The sequence below is a fragment of the Taudactylus pleione genome, unplaced genomic scaffold (assembly GCF_031769625.1).
Source record: "Taudactylus pleione unplaced genomic scaffold, aTauple2 ptg000910l, whole genome shotgun sequence".
Taxonomy (NCBI): domain Eukaryota; kingdom Metazoa; phylum Chordata; class Amphibia; order Anura; family Myobatrachidae; genus Taudactylus; species Taudactylus pleione.
The window spans coordinates 449,300-468,175 of record NW_028285311.1 but is presented as its reverse complement, the minus strand read 5'-3'; the positions used below and the strand labels follow the sequence as shown (position 1 = coordinate 468,175).

Below are 18,876 nucleotides of genomic sequence, written 5' to 3'. Positions count from 1 at the left end.
AGAAGTGGTTCTTGATCTTTCCCTATTTTATTTTATCGGACAAACTTTTGTCCTCCATTTATGTTATATTGATATATACGTGTGGCTTAGGCGCACACAAACACATAAAAGAAGAATTTAAAAATTTTTTGGGAGTGCACTTTGGGGGTACACCACCCTTTAACAGACTTTTGACACAGGCGCACGCTTGGCGCTGCTCCTTTGTTGATGCACGTGTGGCTACAGCACACACAATTCACAACACAGAAAAGAAGTTTTTCATTTTTTTTGGAGTGCACTTTGGGGGTTACACAACCCTTTAACAGACTTATGACACAGGCGCACGATTGGCGCTGCTCCTTTGTTGATGGACGTGCGGTTACTGCGCATACATTTCGCACACATACACAGAAAAAAAAGAATTGTTTATTTTTTGTGGCGTGCACTTTGGGGGTTACACCACCCTTTAAGAGATGAGCCAGCCGGTCCTTTACTTATGGGACACAGGCGCACGCTTGGCGCTGCTCCTTTGTTGATCCACGTGTGGCTACTGCGCATACATTTCGCACACAAACACAGAAAAAAAATAATTGTTTATTTTTTTGTGGCGTGCACTTTGGGGGTTACACCACCCTTTAAGAGATGAGCCAGCGGATCCTTTACTTATGGGACACAGGCGCACGCTTGGCGCTGCTCCTTTGTTGATGCACGTGCGGTTACTGCGCATACATTTCGCACACATACACAGAAAAAAAAGAATTGTTTATTTTTTGTGGAGTGCACTTTGGGGGTTACACCACCTATTAACAGACTTATGACACAGGCGCATGCTTGGCGCTGCTCCTTTGTTGATGCACGTGCAGCCACAGTGCACACAATTCACAAACACAGAAAATAATTTTTTATTTTTGTTGGAGTGCACTTTGGGGGTTACACCACCCTTTAAGAGATGAGCCAGCCGGTCCTTTACTTATGGGACACAGGCGCACGCTTGGCGCTGCTCCTTTGTTGATGCACGTGCAACCACAGTGTACACAATTCACAAACACAGAAAATATATTTTTATTTTGTTTGGAGTGCACTTTGGGGGTTACACCACCCTTTAACAGACGAGCCAGCCGGCCCTTTACTTATGACACAGGCGCACGCTTGGCGCTACAGTACTTTGTTGATGCACGTGCGGCTACTGCGCACACTATTCACAAACAGAAAAAAAAATATATATTTTTTGGAGTGCACTTTGGGGGTTACAGCACCCTTTAACACACAAGCCAGCCGGCCCTTGATTTATGACACAGGCACACGCTTGGCGCTACTTTGTTGATGCACATGTGGCTAAAGCGCACACTATTCACAAACACAGAAAAAATATATATTTTATTTTTGGAGTGCACTTTGGGGGTTACAACACCCTTTAACAGACGAGCCAGCCGGCCCTTTACTTATGACACAGGCGCATGCTTGGCGCTACTTTGTTGATGCACGTGCGGCTACTGCGCACACAATTCACAAATACAGAAAAAATGTTTTTTGTTTTTCTGGAGTGCATTTTGGGGGAGCACCCTTGATGGACAGATCACTCCCTGGACAACACTACAGCACCCCTTTAGGACTACAGCCTTTATGGGACACTGCACAACACAGTCCAGCCAGCCCCTATAGACTTTGGAGTGGACACAGCCCCTATGGACAACTGACTGCACAACACAGCCCAGCCAGCCCCTATGGACAACAGTAGCACAACACAGCCCAGCCAGCCCCTATGGACAACAGCAGCACAACACAGCCCAGCCAGCCCCTATGGACAACAGCAGCACAACACAGCCCAGCCAGCCCTAGCTCCCACCCTCCCTTTTCATGGCGCCGACGCGGGGACCTTTTAAAGAATCCAAAACCTGCCAGATCCAGAAGGCAGGATGATGGAGTTTTGCCTCGATTACAGTTCCGAGTCAGGCGGGAAAACCCGAGCCGGACTCGGTTCCCAACTCGGATCAGGGGGGGTTCGGATTTCAGAAATCCGAACCCGCTCATCCATAATATAAACCTTGGCAGGAGATATGTGAGCAGACAATCCTCTGTGTGACCGGATCATTCTGTCCATGAAATCAGCCTTTTTAGGTAGCAAACCCCATATATCACTGTACAGTCCCCTCCCCACTATATAATACCACATATCAGTGTGTGCTGGGAGCTGTTATTCCCCCTCATATATCACTGTACAGTCCCCTCTCCCCTATATAATACCAGATATCAGTGTTTGCTGGGAGCTGTTATTCCCCCTCATATATCACTGTACAGTCTCCTGCCCCCTATAAAATAATAACACATATCAGTGTGCTAGGAGCTGTGTTACTCCCCCTCATATATCACTGTACAGTCCCCTCTCCCGTATATAATACCACATATCAGTGTGTGCTGGGAGCTGTGTTATTCCCCTCATATATCACTGTACAGTCCCCTCTCTCCTATATAATAATACCACATATCAGTGTGTGCTGGGAGCTGTGTTATTCCCCCTCATATATCACTTTACAGTCCCCTCACCCTATATAATAATACCACATATCAGTGTGTGCTGGGAGCTGTTATTCCCCATCATATATCACTGTACAGTCCCCTCTCCCGTATAATAATACGACATATCAGTGTGTGCTGGGAGCTGTTATTCCCCCTCATATATCACTGTACGGTCCCCTCTCCCCTATATACCACATACCAGTGTGTTCTGGGAGCTGTTATTCCCCCCTCATATATCACTGTACAGTCCCCTGCCCCCTATAAAATAATAACACATCAGTGTGCTAGGAGCTGTTACTCCCCCTCATATATCACTGTGCAGTCCCCTCTCCCGAATATAATACCACATATCAGTGTGTGCTGGGAGCTGTGTTATGCCCCCTCATATATCACTGTACAGTCCCCTCTCCCCTATATAATAATAATACCACATATCAGTGTGCTGGGAGCTGTGTTATTCCCCCTCATATATCACTGTACAGTCCCCTCTCCCCTATATAATAATAATACCACATAGTGTGTGCTGGGAGCTGTGTTATTCCCCCTCATATATCACTGTACGGTTCCCTCCCCTATATAATACTAATAATACCACATATCAGTGTGTGCTGGGAGCTGTGTTATTCCCCCTCATATAACACTGTACAGTCCCTCTTCCCTATATAATAATAACACATCAGTGTGCTAGGAGCTGTGTTACTCCCCCTCATATATCACTGTGCAGTCCCCTCTCCCGTATATAATACCACATATCAGTGTGTGCTGGGAGCTGTGTTATGCCCCCTCATATATCACTGTACAGTCCCCTCTCCCCTATATAATAATACCACATATCAGTGTGCTAGGAGCTGTGTTACTCACCCTCATATATCACTGTACAGTCCCCTCTCCCATATTTAATAATACCATATCAGTGTGTGCTGGGAGCTGTGTTATTCCCCCTCATATATCACTGTAAAGTCCCCTCTCCTCTATATAATAATAATACCACATATCAGTGTGCTGGGAGCTGTGTTATTCCCCCTCATATATCCCTGTACGGTTCCCTCCCCTATATAATAGTAATAATACCCAGGGCCAGTGCTAGACTTCTAGGCAGCCTAGGCAAAACCGGTACTCATTTAGCCCCTCAGGTGAAAATTACTTTGCACAGGTGACGTGGCGGATAAGTTTTGTGTAAAAAATTAAATATAAATATATATATATATATAAATAAAACTTATCCGCCACTTCGCCTGTGCAAATTCATTTTCACCTGTGGGGCAACAGTATATATATATATATGTATATATATATATATATATATATACACACACACACACAGTATCAGGGGCATAACTAGAACTTTTTGGGCCCCCTAACTTAGGTCTTACACATTGCCCACAGTAGTAGTTCCCCTAAAACACTAATTGCCCACTTGTAATGGTGCCCCTTATGCAATGCCCACTGTAATTGTGCCCCTTACGCAGTGCCCCCAGCAGTAATAATGCCTTTAGTAATGCCCCTAAAAGTAATGCCCCCTGTAGTAGTGACCCCAGTAGAAATGCCCCCTGCAGTGCCCCCAGTAGTAATGCTCCCTGCAGTGCCCCAGTAGTAAGGGCCCCTGTAGGGCTCCCAATAGTGCCCCCAGTAGTAAGGCCCTGTAGTGCCCCCAGTAGTAAGGTCCCAGTAGAGCCCCAAGTAGTGAGGCCCCTGCAGTGCCCCCAGTAGTGAGGCCCCTGCAGTGCCCCCAGAAGTGAGGTCCCTGCAGTGCCCCCAGTAGTGAGGCCCCTGTAGTGCCCCCAGTAGTGCGGCCTCTGTAGTTCCCCCAGTAGTAAGGCAGCTGTAGTGCCCTTAGTGCGGCCCCTGTAGTGCCCCCAGTAGTAAGCCCCCCCGCACACACACACACAAAAAAACAAAACAACACTTACCTTAAACCCTGCTCCAGTGCCTGCTGCCATCTGTCCCCGATGCCCGCTCCTCAGAACTATGGGAGTGACGTCATGACGTCACTCCCATAATGCACTGCAGGACCCAGAAGATGGAGGGGGGGTAGAGAAGGAGCCAGGTGCCCGCTAAACACAATTTCAGTGAACACCCGGCACATGGGGGGTGTGATCGGAGGGCCGGCGCCCCTAGGAAGCTGCCTAAGCTTGCCTTGTGGAAGCGCCGGCCCTGGTAATACCACATATCAGTGTCTGCTGGAAGCTGTTATCCCCCCTCATATATACAGTCCCCTCTCCCCTATATAATAATACCACATATCAGTGTGTGCTTCAAACTTATTCCCCTTCACATATCACTATACAGTCCCCTCCCCTATATAATATTACATATCACTGTACAATCCCCTCTCCCCTATATAATACCACATATCAGTGTGCTGGGAGCAGTGTTATTTCCCCCATATATCACTGTACGGTCCCCTCTCCCTTATATAATAATAATACCACATATCAGTGTGTGCTGTGAATGGTGTTATTCCCCCTCATATATCACCGTACAGTCCTCTCCCCGATATAATAATACCACATATCAGTGTGTGCTGGGAGCTGTGTTATTTCGCGTCATATCACTGTACAGTCCCCTCCCCATATATAATAATACCACATAGTGTGTGCTGGGAGCTGTGTTATTCCCCCTCATATATCACTGTATGGTCCCCTCTCCCCCTATATATTACATATCACTGTATCGTGCCATCTCCATATATAATACCACATATCAGTGTGTGCTGGGAGCTGTGTTATACCCCCACATATATCACTGTACGGTCCCCTCTCCCCCCCCTATATAATATCACATATCATTGTAGTGCCCTGTCTCCATATATAATAATACCACATATCAGTGTGTGCTGGGAGCTGTTATTCCCCCTCATATCACTGTACGGTTCCCTCTCCCTTATATAATAATAATGAACATATCAGTGTGTGCTGGGAATGGTGTTATTCCCCCTCAAAAATCACTGTACAGTCCCCTTTCCCCTATATAATATCAGTGTGTGATGGAAACTTATTCCCCTTCATATATCACTGTACAGTCCCCTCCTCCTATATAATAATACCACATATCAGTGTGTGCTGGGAGCTGTGCTATTCCCCCTAATATATCACTGTATGGTCCCCTTTCCCCCTATATAATAATAATACAGTATATCAGCCAGATTAAATCCACTACCCCGGTATCGTAGTTGGGAATAACTTGTATACCAGGCAAAACGTAAATCTAAATCATCTTTATATGATGTTTCTATATCAGGGAATAACAAGTCAGCAGTCATTGGCATATAGAGATTGCGCAGTCAAAAGCAGCTAAATGCACGTCTCGGCTTCAATTCTGAAAGCTAAGTATCTCATTACAACAGTCACTCTATTTCTCATACATCATACACCATGCCAGCTTGGTTTGGCTTCTCTCCACAATATCAGGAAATTAAGTCACTTGGTCACACAGGGCTGGTTATCTCACACGCAGGATCTTACACAGCAGGGTGGTCATTGTGATTGTACTTAGTCATTGGTGTGACCCACCAGTACAGCTCTTATCTATGTGCTCTCAGATGGTCACACAGGGCTGGTTATCTCACACGCGGGATCTTACACAGCATGGTGGTCATTGTGATTGTACTTAGACATTGGTGTGACCCACCAGTACAGCTCATATCTATGGGCTCTCAGATGGTCACACAGGGCTGGTTATCTCACACACGGGATCTTACACAGCAGGATGGTCATTGTGACTGTGCTTAGTCATTGGTGTGACCCACCAGTACAGCTCTTATCTATGGGCTCTGATGGTCACACAGGGCTGGTTATCTCACACGTGAGATCTTACACAGCAGGATGGTCATTGTGATTGTACTTAGACATTGGTGTGACCCACCAGGACAGCTCATATCTATGGGCTCTCAGATGGTCACAGGTTTATGGGAGTCTCAGATACATGATTTATATATCACTCTGCTTATTGGCATCTTGTCCTCTTGGAAATTTAAAATACATATATTTCTACAATTTGCATCTTCTATATGTTACGTTATATTAACATTAATTCTAGATATGAAATATATGGTAATATTGCCTATCAATATTTGTATCACTTATAATCATTGTTTGGTGTCACCACTGTGGGAGGTGACAGTGCAGGACATACTGAGGACAACCTGTACTGATCCTACTTATCCTGTAATGTCCCTGTATTATTCCCCCATTACTACGTACCCTGCTCACATCTATATTCTGCTGGGGATATCGGGAGCTGGATGCACATTACTGGTGGTGTCACCACTGTGGGAGGTGACAGTGCAGGACATACTGAGGACAATCTGTACTGATCCTACTTATCCTGTAATGTCCCTGTATTATTCCCCCATTACTACGTACCCTGCTCACATCTATATTCTGCTGGGGATATCGGGAGCTGGATGCACATTACTGGTGGTGTCACCACTGTGGGAGGTGACAGTGCAGGACATACTGAGGACAACCTGTACTGATCCTACTTATCCTGTGATGTCCCTGTATTATTCCTCCATTACTACGTACCCTGCTCACATCTGTATTCTGCTGGGGATATCGAGAGCCTGATGCACTTAATGGACATTACTGTTAGTGGTTTATACCAGGACCAGCAGTTTCCTGTGTCCCAACACTAATTACATTATCTAATAATGTATAAATTACATAAGTGATCATGATATTAATGTCCTTATCTTTTGGAATAGTGTAAATAGTGGGTTACAGAGGATCTAATTAGAAAGAACCAGACATCAGACTGCTGTAAGGAGATTAGAGATCCATTTACCAGGAAACCCAACCAGCGAATACTGGATCCAGTGAGATAAAATCAGAGGTTACAGATGTCATTATATCGCCCATCTCACCCCGTCACTTACAGCCCAGTCATCACATGATGTCATAGTTTCCCACTTCCCATATTACATCCCCAGCCCATTGTCATGATGACAGAGTAGTTATGTCCCTATATTACATCATGTGATCTTGTTACTGCACAACTAGGCCAATAGCACAATAATAATCTAATACAGAGCTTCCCAAACTCTGCCATTACAGGCCAGGGTCTAAGGATATGCATGCTTGATTCCAATTGGTTAAATCAAATTGACTTAGGTACTATTTAAGTGACCTGTGCTCAAGCATGGATGTCCTGAAAACCTGGCCTGTAATAGAGTTTGGTAAACTCTAAACTGACAGAATAAGGAAACTGAAAGCCATTACATGAGGAACCTGTTGGAGCCCTATGTTGGTGACATCCGTGTGGATTTTGATTAAATATTTTAGTATATAGTGTTGAAATGCAAATGTAATTTACCTTTCCCTAAGCAGGGACAGCAATCTAGGCTAATAACAAGAGATATGGTAAGACCTTTTTTTATCTCTGTTTCTACGAAGTCCATAGGGTCCACCGGGTTGACCTTGGGGTATAGCTGGATCTGGATCCATGGGCACCACACAGTTAAAGCTTTCACTGCTCCCAGGATGCACTTGGGTCCGTCCTCCTCTATACCCCGCCCCCGAGCCACAGGCACCTCAGTTGGTAAGCAGCCAAGGCCGGAGGAGGAGACTAAACAGAGAGAAGGAAGAATAACCATACTCACAGAAAAGGGAGACGTAAAAACCGGTGACCAGCCACACAGCTCATTTGAAGCCAGGTGCGTCAGGGCGGGCACCCTGTGGACCCTATGGACTTCGTAGAAACAGAGATAACAAAGGTAAGTTCTTACCATATCTCTTGTTTTCTACTTCAGGGTCCATAGGGGGTCCAAAGGGTTGATATCCCAAAGCAGTTCAACTAAGGGCGGGGACGCTCCTGTGCAGAAAGGAGGATCCTGCGCCCAAAGGATGTATCCTGAGAGGCAAAGGTGTCAAACGCATAAAACCTCAAAAACGTCTGAATGGAAGACCAAGTGGCTGCCTTACATAGCTGAACAGCAGAGGCACCAGGTCTAGCAGCCCAAGAAGGACCCACAGACCGAGTGGAATGAGCCTTAACAGAAGCTGGAACAGGTAAATGTTCCTGTATATAAGCCTCCCTAACAACAGAACAAAGCCAACGGGCTAACGTTTGTTTGTTGGCAGGCCAACCCCTCTTGTGAAACCCAAAGAGGACAAACAAAGAATCGGACCTTCTAACAGAAGCAGCCCTGTCAACATAAATTCTGAGAGCACGGACAACGTCCAACGAAGTCTCACCAGCTGTAAGATCAGGAGACTGAAAGGCTGGCACCACAAGTTCCTGATTGATGTGGAACTTAGAGACTACCTTAGGCAAAAACTCAGGACGAGTGTGAAGCACTGCTCTGTCCTGGTGAAAAATTAAGAAGGGGGGACTACAGGAGAGTGCCCACAACTCTGACACCCTCCTGGCTGAAGCAATTGCCAGGAGAAAAAACGTCTTAAGTGTTAACCACTTGAGGTCAACCGACTCAAGAGGCTCAAAAGGAGGTCCCTGCAGGACCCGAAGAACCACCGCCAAATCCCACGGAGCTACTGGAGGCACAAAGGGAGGCTGGATTCGAAGAACACCTTTAAAAAAGGTTTGAAAATCAGGCAATGTAGTGATCCTACGTTGGAACCACACGGACAGAGCCGATACATGAACCTTCAGGGAAGCAAGACATAAACCCAGGTCATGACCTGACTGAAGAAATGCCAAAATCCTAGAAACCCTGAACACCTGAGGATCAAAGTTTCTGGACTCACACCACTGAAAATAAGTGTGCCACATTCTGTGGTAAATCCGTGCGGAGGCAGGTTTATGCGCCCTCAGCATGGTGATGATAGAGCCTGAAAATCCCCGGGACCTTAAGACGGCTGTCTCAAGAGCCACGCCGTCAAAGACAGCCGACCCAGATTCGGGTAAAGGCAGGGCCCCTGAGACATCAGGTCCCGACGCTGAGGCAGAAGGTACGGAACGTCGATGGACAAGCTCCTGAGGTCGGAGTACCAAGGACGTCTGGGCCACGCTGGAGCCACCAGCAGAAACGTGCCTTCGTCCTGTTTGATCTTTCTTAGTACCCAAGGCAGCAGGGAGATCGGAGGAAATAGGTACGCCAGGCGAAATGACCATATCACTGACAGCGCATCCACCAGACTTGCGTCTGTGTCCCTTGTCCTTGAGCCGTACATGGGCAACTTGTAGTTGTGACGGGATGCCATCAGGTCCAACTCCAGCAGTCCCCATTTGTCCACGAGAAGTTGAAACACCTCTGGGTGTAGCGACCATTCCCCTGGGTGCACAACGTGATGGCTGAGGAAGTCCGCCTCCCAATTGAGGACTCCCGGGATGAAGACTGCCAAGATCGCAGGAAGGTGGCACTCCGCCCAAGCCAGGATGCGAGACACCTCTGACATTGCCGCTCGACTGCGAGTTCCTCCCTGGTGATTGATGTACGCCACCGTGGTGGCGTTGTCGGACTGCACCTGAACTGCCCTTCCATGAAGAGCGATGCCTGACGACAGCAGAGCCCTGTACATGGCCCGCAGCTCCAGCACATTTATGGGAAGAGCTGCTTCCTCCGCAGACCAACGGCCCTGAAGAGACGAGCCGGTCACTGCCCCCCAACCCCGGAGACTGGCATCTGTTGTGAGCAGAACCCAGTCCGGGATCCAAAAGAGACGACCCTTGATGAGATGAGCTGGCTGAAGCCACCAAACTAGAGACAGGCGCACTTCCGGAGACAAGATCAGCATCTGGGATCGGTTCCGGTGAGGTAACCCGTTCCATTCCGATAGAATCTGCCCCTGCAGGGGCCTGGAATGGAACTGGGCAAATTCCACCATGTCGAATGCCGACACCATGGACCCTAGGACTCTCATGGCTGAGTGGACCGACACCCTGGCACTGCTCAGGCAACTGTGTATCCTCAGTTGTAAGGAGGACACCTTTTCCGGAGTCAGGAAAATCCTTTGCTGATGAGAATCCAGAAGGGCTCCCAAATGGACCATCCATTGTGATGGGATCAGAGATGACTTCTTCCAATTTATCAACCACCCGTGTGCTTGAAGACAAGCAATGGTCAAGTGGAGATGTTGAAGTACCTCCGGGGAGCTTGCTAGCAGCAGACTGTCCAGATACGGCAGCAGCCGTATACCCTGTCCCCGAAGGTGGGCGGCCATAATTGCCATCACCTTGGTGAACACCCTCGGAGCCGTGGAAAGGCCAAAAGGCAATGCCCGAAACTGGTAGTCATGTTGCAGGATAGCAAACCTCAGATACCACTGGTGTGCAGGTGCTATGGGCACGTGGAGATAGGCGTCCTGGATATCCAGGGAGACCATGTAATCCCCGGGTTCCATCGCCAGAATGATGGAACGTAACGTTTCCATCCTGAATTTGGGAACTCTGAGGTATTTGTTCAGAGACTTCAAATTTAGGATAGGGCGATGAGAACCATTGGCCTTCTGTACCAGAAACAGAGTAGAATAGTACCCCGTCCCGCATTGAGACTGCGGAATGGGAACAATGACCCCTGCTTGTAGCAAGGATTCTATAGCTACCTGAATCTGGAAAGCTTTGCTCTTGTCCAGAGAAGGACTCATGCAAAAAAACTGGTGGGGCGGTCTGTGCCAAAAAGACAGGGCGTACCCCTGGGAGACCACTTCTCAAACCCAGGCGTCTGTGGTGGTACTGAGCCAGCACTGGGCGAATTGAAGAAGGCCTCTCACTCTGGGGTCCCCCAGAGGGAGGCCTGTCCCATCAGGCGGAAGGCTTATCTTCCTGTTTGGAAGAAGGGCGCCTAGCACTCCAGGCTTGCTTCTTGGGTTTAGAGGCGGTCTTAGCCGCCGACTGCCTCGAGAAAAACTGACCTTTTGCCTTACCCTGAACCCGAAAGGCCGAACTCCGGACCTTGGCAGGTGTTGTTGCTGAAGGGAGGAAAGCGGACTTGAATTTAGCCAGGGTATCCACTATTTTGTCCAAGTCCGGACCAAATAGCAATTCTCCATTAAAAGGAAAGGCCTCCAGACCTTTCTTGAATCAGCGTCCGCTCTCCAGGACCTCAGCCATAAGGATCGGCGGGCAGTAGGCTAGCATCCATAGAGGCTTCTCCAATGTAGGAAGCAGCGTCTCTCATCTGTCCTAACAACGCCCTCTGGACATCTGGAGCATCGTCTGGAAAAGTATCCTCTAATGCGTTGGCCCAACCCTCAATGGCCTTGGCACCCAGGAGATGGCCATGGACGGATGGGCCACTGCCCGATAGAGAGTAAATGGACTTTAAGCAAGTCTCAACTTTTCTGTCCGTGGGATCCTTCAGCGAGGATATAGACGGTAATGGCAGAGTAGCGCTCCTTATTAAACGGGTGACATGGGAATCCACTGCCGGTGGAGTTTCCCATTTTTTTGTGCCTCAGGAAAAGGATAATTAGAAGCTAACCGATTCTGTGGCAGGAATCTCTTACTGGGAACCTGCCAAGCCACTGGCATATGATCCGTTAATTGATCAGATAGGGGAAACACCGCAGAAGCCACTTTAGTCTTTTTGAAACTAGGTAACTTCGACTTAGGAGCTGATGCCTCATCCTCTATTAGGAGAATGGCCGCCCTAACCAGTGCTCGCACATTAATGGATGACTTGGTATCTACCTCCTGGACCGAGGTGTCCGAGTCAGTGTCGTCATGAACCTCCCCATCATCTGAGGACCCATCGGAGTCCAAAAAATGCGCCACCTGCACCATTAGTGTACATTTTGACGTCCTTGAAGGCATGTCACTCTGCAACATTGACTGAAAAGCCGAAGACGCGGCCGCCAAATTTTGGACTGAGTTGGAGAGCACATCCACCCAGGGTGGAGGAGCCGCCACAGGTGCCTGAAAAGACACCACAGACTGCTGTGTCACAGGGGTAGACTGTATATACATAGGTAACCCCGCATAAGAACAGACTGAGACTCGGGGGGGCTCTGCAATAATTGCGGGACACCCGGGGAATGGGGGATGGCAGGCTGGGGCAACGCCCTAGTAGGGACAGCAGTCAGGACCGACAGACGGTCCGCAATAGCCACCAGCACCTGAGAGAACATTGCCCATGGTGGTTCCTGCGTCATAGGGGATTTTGATAGGCCAGGAACCACCTGGCACCGTCCACACAGGCTATCCTGTGATAAATCCTCTCTAGCCACTCCTGCAGAACAGCGCCTGCAGGAGACCAACACCGGAGCCATGGAGTGCTCAATCTCCTCTTCCAACATGACAAAATATATTATATGAATAAATATATAGGGCAACAGAGCAGAATCAAGCGCACTCACCAGTGTGCTGAACAACAGCCCACAATATGGTACTGTGAAGCACACAACAGTATGTGACGGACCTCACAAATATGTGATTTATATAAGTGAGGTATGTAGTAACGCCCCTCCCACACACCTGCAGGGTTTCGGAGAAGGAAAGGGATAGGTATAGGCTGACAGTAAGTACAAATAAGCACAGACAGGCAGCACTAGCAAAAGTAACAAACCATGCAGAAAGATAAACTCACTGCACCTCTCCACTACAATCAACCGCCCAAATTCAGTGTCTGGGAGGGCTATAGTGCTGTGTACGCTGTCCAAAAACAGGGGAGAGGTACACAGGGGGACCGGTTTGAGTGCTCCCTGAGAAATCTGCGCTGCCACCCAGAGAAAATGGCCGCCAGATACCTCAGAGGAGGAGTGGCCGAGGAATCTGCAGCTCAGCGACGCCAGACTTCGCGCTGAAAGGCGCGCTGAGCTGAGGAGCCGCTAAACAGGGAAGGCTTCCTCCCCTGGCTAGCTATTAACCCCAGGGTTGCCAGCTTCCCGCGTATTATACCCTGCTGGTCTAGTTGTCTCACGGGGTATACCTCCAAGGAGGGGGAGCCCGCCGCCACCGCTAACACCCCCCGATCTGTCCCCCAGAACTGGGGGCAAAGGACTGCATTTAAGGGAACCCGCGAGCCGCCGCTAATCAGTGACTCGCGGCTTACCTTCTCCCCGGCGTCTCCGGCAGCAGTCCAGGGAGATCCCCAGAGTCCAGCTAGTATGGACTCTGGCCTCCCGCAGAGATCTCCAGTGCAGTACTGGCGTCGCGGCACCAGCGGGGAGTAGAAGCGGCAGCATGGACGTCTATATAGACAGTCCATTGCTGCCGCTCTGAAGTTCCAAATAGTTAAAAATTAAATGACTCCTAAATAAAACTAAATAGCTTTCTGGGGGCTTCTCCTGCAGCCCCCCCGCAGGGTGACCCGACTCCGGCCGGGCACCAACTTAAACTGAGGTGCCTGTGGCTCGGGGTATAGAGGAGGACGGACCCAAGTGCATCCTGGGAGCAGTGAAAGCTTTAACTGCGTGGTGCCCGTAGATCCAGATCCAGCTATACCCCAAGGTCAACCCTGTGGACCCCGAAGTAGAAAATGTATTTATGCTGGTTTTGAAAATTTTCAGTACTGCAAATACAGCTGCAATTTCTATATATTTCTACATGCTCACACACATTATTTTTCTCCTGTGTGACGTTTCTGATGCCTAAAAAGATATGATTTCTGTGTAAAACATTTCCCACAATCAGGACATGGAAATGGTTTCTCACCTGTGTGACGTCTCTGATGTATAACAAGATCTGATTTCTGTGTAAAACATTTCCCACAATCAGGACATGGAAATGGTTTCTCACCTGTGTGACGTCTCTGATGTACAACAAGATCTGATTTCTGTGTAAAATATTTCCCACAATAAGGACATGGAAATGGTTTCTCACCTGTGTGACTTCTCTGATGTGTAACAAGAGCTGATTTCTGTGTAAAACATTTCCCACATTCAGAACATGAAAATGGCTTCTCACCTGTGTGGACTCGTTGATGTTTAATAAGCACAGCTTTTTCTCTAAAACATTTCCCACATTCAGAACATGGAAATGGTTTCTCACCTGTGTGATATCTCTGATGTCTAACAAGAGATGATTTGTGTGTAAAACATTTCCCACATTCAGAGCATGGAAATGGTTTCTCACCTGTGTGACTTATCTCATGTTTAACAAGGTTTGATTTATATGCAAAACATTTCCCACCCTCAGAGCATGGAAATGGTTTCTCACCTGAGTGATATCTCTGATGTGTAACAAGCTGTGATTTACATGTAAAACATTTCTCACACACAGAACAGGGAAATAATTTATGAGGTGTATGAGCTGCACTATGTGTAACAAAAGCTGAGGTATCAGGAGGACATTGCTCAGAATTAGAGGTATAAGAAGATATATCTGCATTGTGAGGTGCTGGATGTATATTTAGCATAACAAGATTATCTCCTGGAGATTCCTGTGTGATGTTATCTTCTATTTTAATATCTGTAGATAAGATGAGATCTCCCTCCAAGTCATTCCTGCTTGTGCGTCCATCTGCTGGAAAGACAATAACTGTATTATTATTATTATTATTATTATTATTATTATTCAGAGCACTTTATATAGCAGACACACTGAGAAGCACTTTATATAGCACAGACATACTGAGAAGCACTTTATATAGCACAGACATACTGAGCAGCACTTTATATAGCACAGACATACTGAGCAGCACTTTATATAGCTCAGACATACTGAGAAGCTCTTTATATAGCACAGACATACTGAGAATCTCTTTATATAGCACAGACAAACTGAGCAGCACTTTATATAGCACAGATATACTGAGAAGCACGTTATATAGCACAGACACACTGAGAAGCACGTTATATAGCACAGACATACTGAGAAGCACTTTATATAGCACAGACAAACTGAGCAGCACTTTATATAGCACAGACATACTGAGCAGCACTTTATATAGCACAGACATACTGAGAAGCTCTTTATATAGCACAGACATACTGAGAAGCATGTTATATAGCACAGACATACTGAGAAGCTCTTTATATAGCACAGACATACTGAGAAGCACTTTATATAGCACAGACATACTGAGAAGCACTTTATATAGCACAGACATACTGAGAAGCACTTTATATAGCACAGACATACTGAGAAGCTCTTTATATAGCACAGACATACTGAGAAACACTTTATATAGCACAGACATACTGAGAAGCTCTTTATATAGCACAGACATACTGAGAAGCACTTTATATAGCACAGACACACTGAGAAGCACTTTAAATAGCACAGACATACTGAGAAGCACTTTATATAGCACAGACACACTAAGCACGTTATATAGCACAGACACACGGAGAAGCACTTTATATAGCACAGACACACTGAGAAGCACGTTATATAGCACAGACACACTGAGAAGCACGTTATATAGCACAGACACACGGAGAAGCACTTTATATATTACAGACATACTGAGAAGCACTTTATATAGCAGACACACTGAGAAGAACTTTAAATAGCACAGACATACTAAAACACTTTATATAGCACAGACACACTGAGAAGCATACTGAGAATATTTAGTAGTCTTCATTCTAGCACCCTGCACCTGTCAAAACATGTGCAGTTTCTCTTTCCTGCCTGGGGTGTCAATCTCTGCACTGGTGCTTTTTGCCCACTCAGCTGATGCTACAAACTTCTGATATACAGACCAGTGTGTACTAGAAGGGGGAGGCAGCAGGGCAGGGGGAATGGCGCAGGGAACAGACGGACAAAGGCAGAAAGAGGAAGAATGCAGAAGGGCAGAGCAGAATACAGAGACAGGTCAGCAGATAAAGCACAACAACACAGAGCATCCAAGCACAGAGACTGGTGGGAGTCATTGTGCAATGACGGGTGTGTGGTTATAGCCCTGTGTGTGTGTGAGAAGATGGAGATCATGTGACATTTGCTTTGTGATGTGTTGTATACAGTATATTGAAAACCAGTCAGTCACATAATATTACTCAAGGAAGATAATGACTATTATCACATGTACTAGTGCACGAGGAGGATAATGGGTAAAGTCACATAGGGTATCATTACATTAACCAGTGATTTAATCATTATAGCGATGTCTCATGTACTGATGTATGAGACACACCAGAGAGTGTGGGGAGGAGACTGGTCAGATCTCTGGGTTGGTAACATACAGTGACATGATGTGAGGGGGAGAGCAGGAGTATAATAGGGGCTGATGGCTCCTGATGTATGAGATACACCAGAGAGTGTGGGGAGGGACTGGTCAGATCTCTGGGCTAGTAACACATAGTGACATGATGTGAGGGGGAGAGCAGGAGTATAATAGGGGCTGATGGCTCCTGATGTATGAGATACACCAGAGAGTGTGGGGAGGAGACTGGACAGATCTCTGGGCTGGTAACACACAGTGACATGATGTGAGGGGGAGAGCAGGAATATAATAGGGGCTGATGGCTCCTGATGTATGAGATACACCAAAGAGTGTGGGGAGGAGACTGGTCAGATCTCTGGGCTGGTAACACACAGTGACATGATGTGAGGGGGAGAGCAGGAGTATAATAGGGACTGATGGCTCCTGATGTATGAGATACACCAGAGAGTGTGGGGAGGAGACTGGTCAGATCTCTGGGCTGGTAACACACAGTGACATGATGTGAGGAGGAGAGCAGGAGTATAATAGGGGCTGATGGCTCCTGATGTATGAGATACACCAGAGAGTGTGGGGAGGAGACTGGTCAGATCTCTGGGCTGGTAACACACAGTGACATGATGTGAGGAGAGCAGGAGTATAATAGGGGCTGATGGCTCCTGATGTATGAGATACACCAGAGAGTGTGGGGAGGAGACTGGTCAGATCTCTGGGCTGGTAACACACAGTGACATGATGTGAGGGGGAGAGCAGGAGTATAATAGGGGCTGATGGCTCCTGATGTATGAGACACACCAGAGAGTGTGGGGAGGAGACTGGTCAGATCTCTGGGCTGATAACACACAGTGACATGATGAGAGAGGGAGAGCAGGAGTATAATAGGGGCTGATGGCTCCTGATGTATGAGATACACCATAGAGTGTGGGGAGGAGACTGGTCAGATCTCTGGGCTGGTAACACACAGTGACATGATGTGAGGGGGAGAGCAGGAGTATAATAGGGGCTGATGGCTCCTGATGTATGAGACACACCAGAGAGTGTGGGGAGGAGACAGGTCCGATCTCTGGGCTGATAACACACAGTGACATGATGTGAGAGGGAGAGCAGGAGTATAATAGGGGCTGATGGCTCCTGATGTATGAGATACACCAGAGAGTGTGGGGAGGAGACTGGTCAGATCTCTGGGCTGGTAACTCATAGTGACATGATGTGAGGGGGAGAGCAGGAGTATAATAGGGACTGATGGCTCCTGATGTATGAGATACACCAGAGAGTGTGGGGAGGAGGCCGGTCAGATCTCTGGGCTGGTAACACACAGTGACATGATGTGAGGGGGAGAGCGGGAGTATAATAGGTGCTGATGATGTATGAGATACACCAGAGAGTGTGAGGAGGAGACTGGTCATATCTCTGGGCTGGTAATACAGTGACATGATGTGAGGAGAGCAGGAGTATAATAGGGGCTGAGGAGTATGTAGAAGATGATGATTGTACGACAGAATTATTTTTTATTTATAATCAGCCAATCATAGAGATGTATGCAAGATATGTAGTCATTCCCAAGTTCCATACGCATAGGAGTTTATCTAAATACCTGAACACACAGGTGCATTGTGTCAGAAGTCAATTATCATACCAGTATATTTTTGGATTGGAGAAGGAAATCCGTACAAAACTGTGAGAACATACAAACACCATACATAAAACACACTGGTTAAAATCAAACCAAACACTATATCATGGTGCAGAGAGAGAATATGTAACTCTTTTCTGTAATAAGTGTTTATTACTCACCTGTGCTGATATCTGTAGGGATTTCCTCCTCCTTACACTGATGATCATACGTCTCTTCTCCCTCTATATCTCCTGCTTTATTATCAGTCACATACGTCTCTTCTTCTCCCTCTATTTCTCCTGCTTTATTATCAGTCACATACATCTCTTCTCCCTCTATATATTCTGCCTTTATATCAGTCACATACGTCTCTTCTTCTCCCTTTGTATCTTCTGCCTTCATATCAGTCACATACGTCTCTTCTTCTCCCTCTATATCTTCTGCCTTCATATCAGTCACATACGTTTCTTCTTCTCCCTCTATATCTTCTGCCTTCATATCAGTCACATACGTCTCTTCTTCTCCCTCTATATCTTCTGCCTTCATATCAGTCACATATGTCTCTTCTTCTCCCTCTATATCTTCTGCCTTCATATCAGTCACATACGTCTCTTCTTCTCCGTCTATATCTTCTGCCTTTATATCAGTCACATACGTCTCTTCTTCTCCCTCTATATCTTTTGCCTTCATATCAGTCACATACGTCTCTTCTTCTTCGTCTATATAATTTATCTTCATATTACTCAGATCTTCACCCTAAAGA

The 18,876-nt window shown here is 46.9% G+C and overlaps 2 protein-coding genes across 2 annotated transcripts in view; one reads left to right on the top strand and one right to left on the bottom strand.

Moving 5' to 3' along the window:
• The window catches only part of LOC148473809 (uncharacterized), a 285,177-nt gene that overhangs the window by 39,045 nt on the left and 227,256 nt on the right, over positions 1–18,876 (top strand). The window lies entirely within an intron of this gene.
• LOC148473812 (uncharacterized) overlaps positions 1–18,876 on the bottom strand; it is a 34,753-nt gene that overhangs the window by 14,293 nt on the left and 1,584 nt on the right. Inside the window, exons 3-4 of the mRNA XM_088459404.1 lie at positions 18,293–18,869; positions 14,408–14,856 (exon numbers count right to left, since the gene is read on the bottom strand). Coding sequence (XP_088315530.1) covers positions 14,408–14,856; positions 18,293–18,869 — 1,026 coding nt within the window. The remainder of the gene's footprint in view (positions 1–14,407; positions 14,857–18,292; positions 18,870–18,876) is intronic.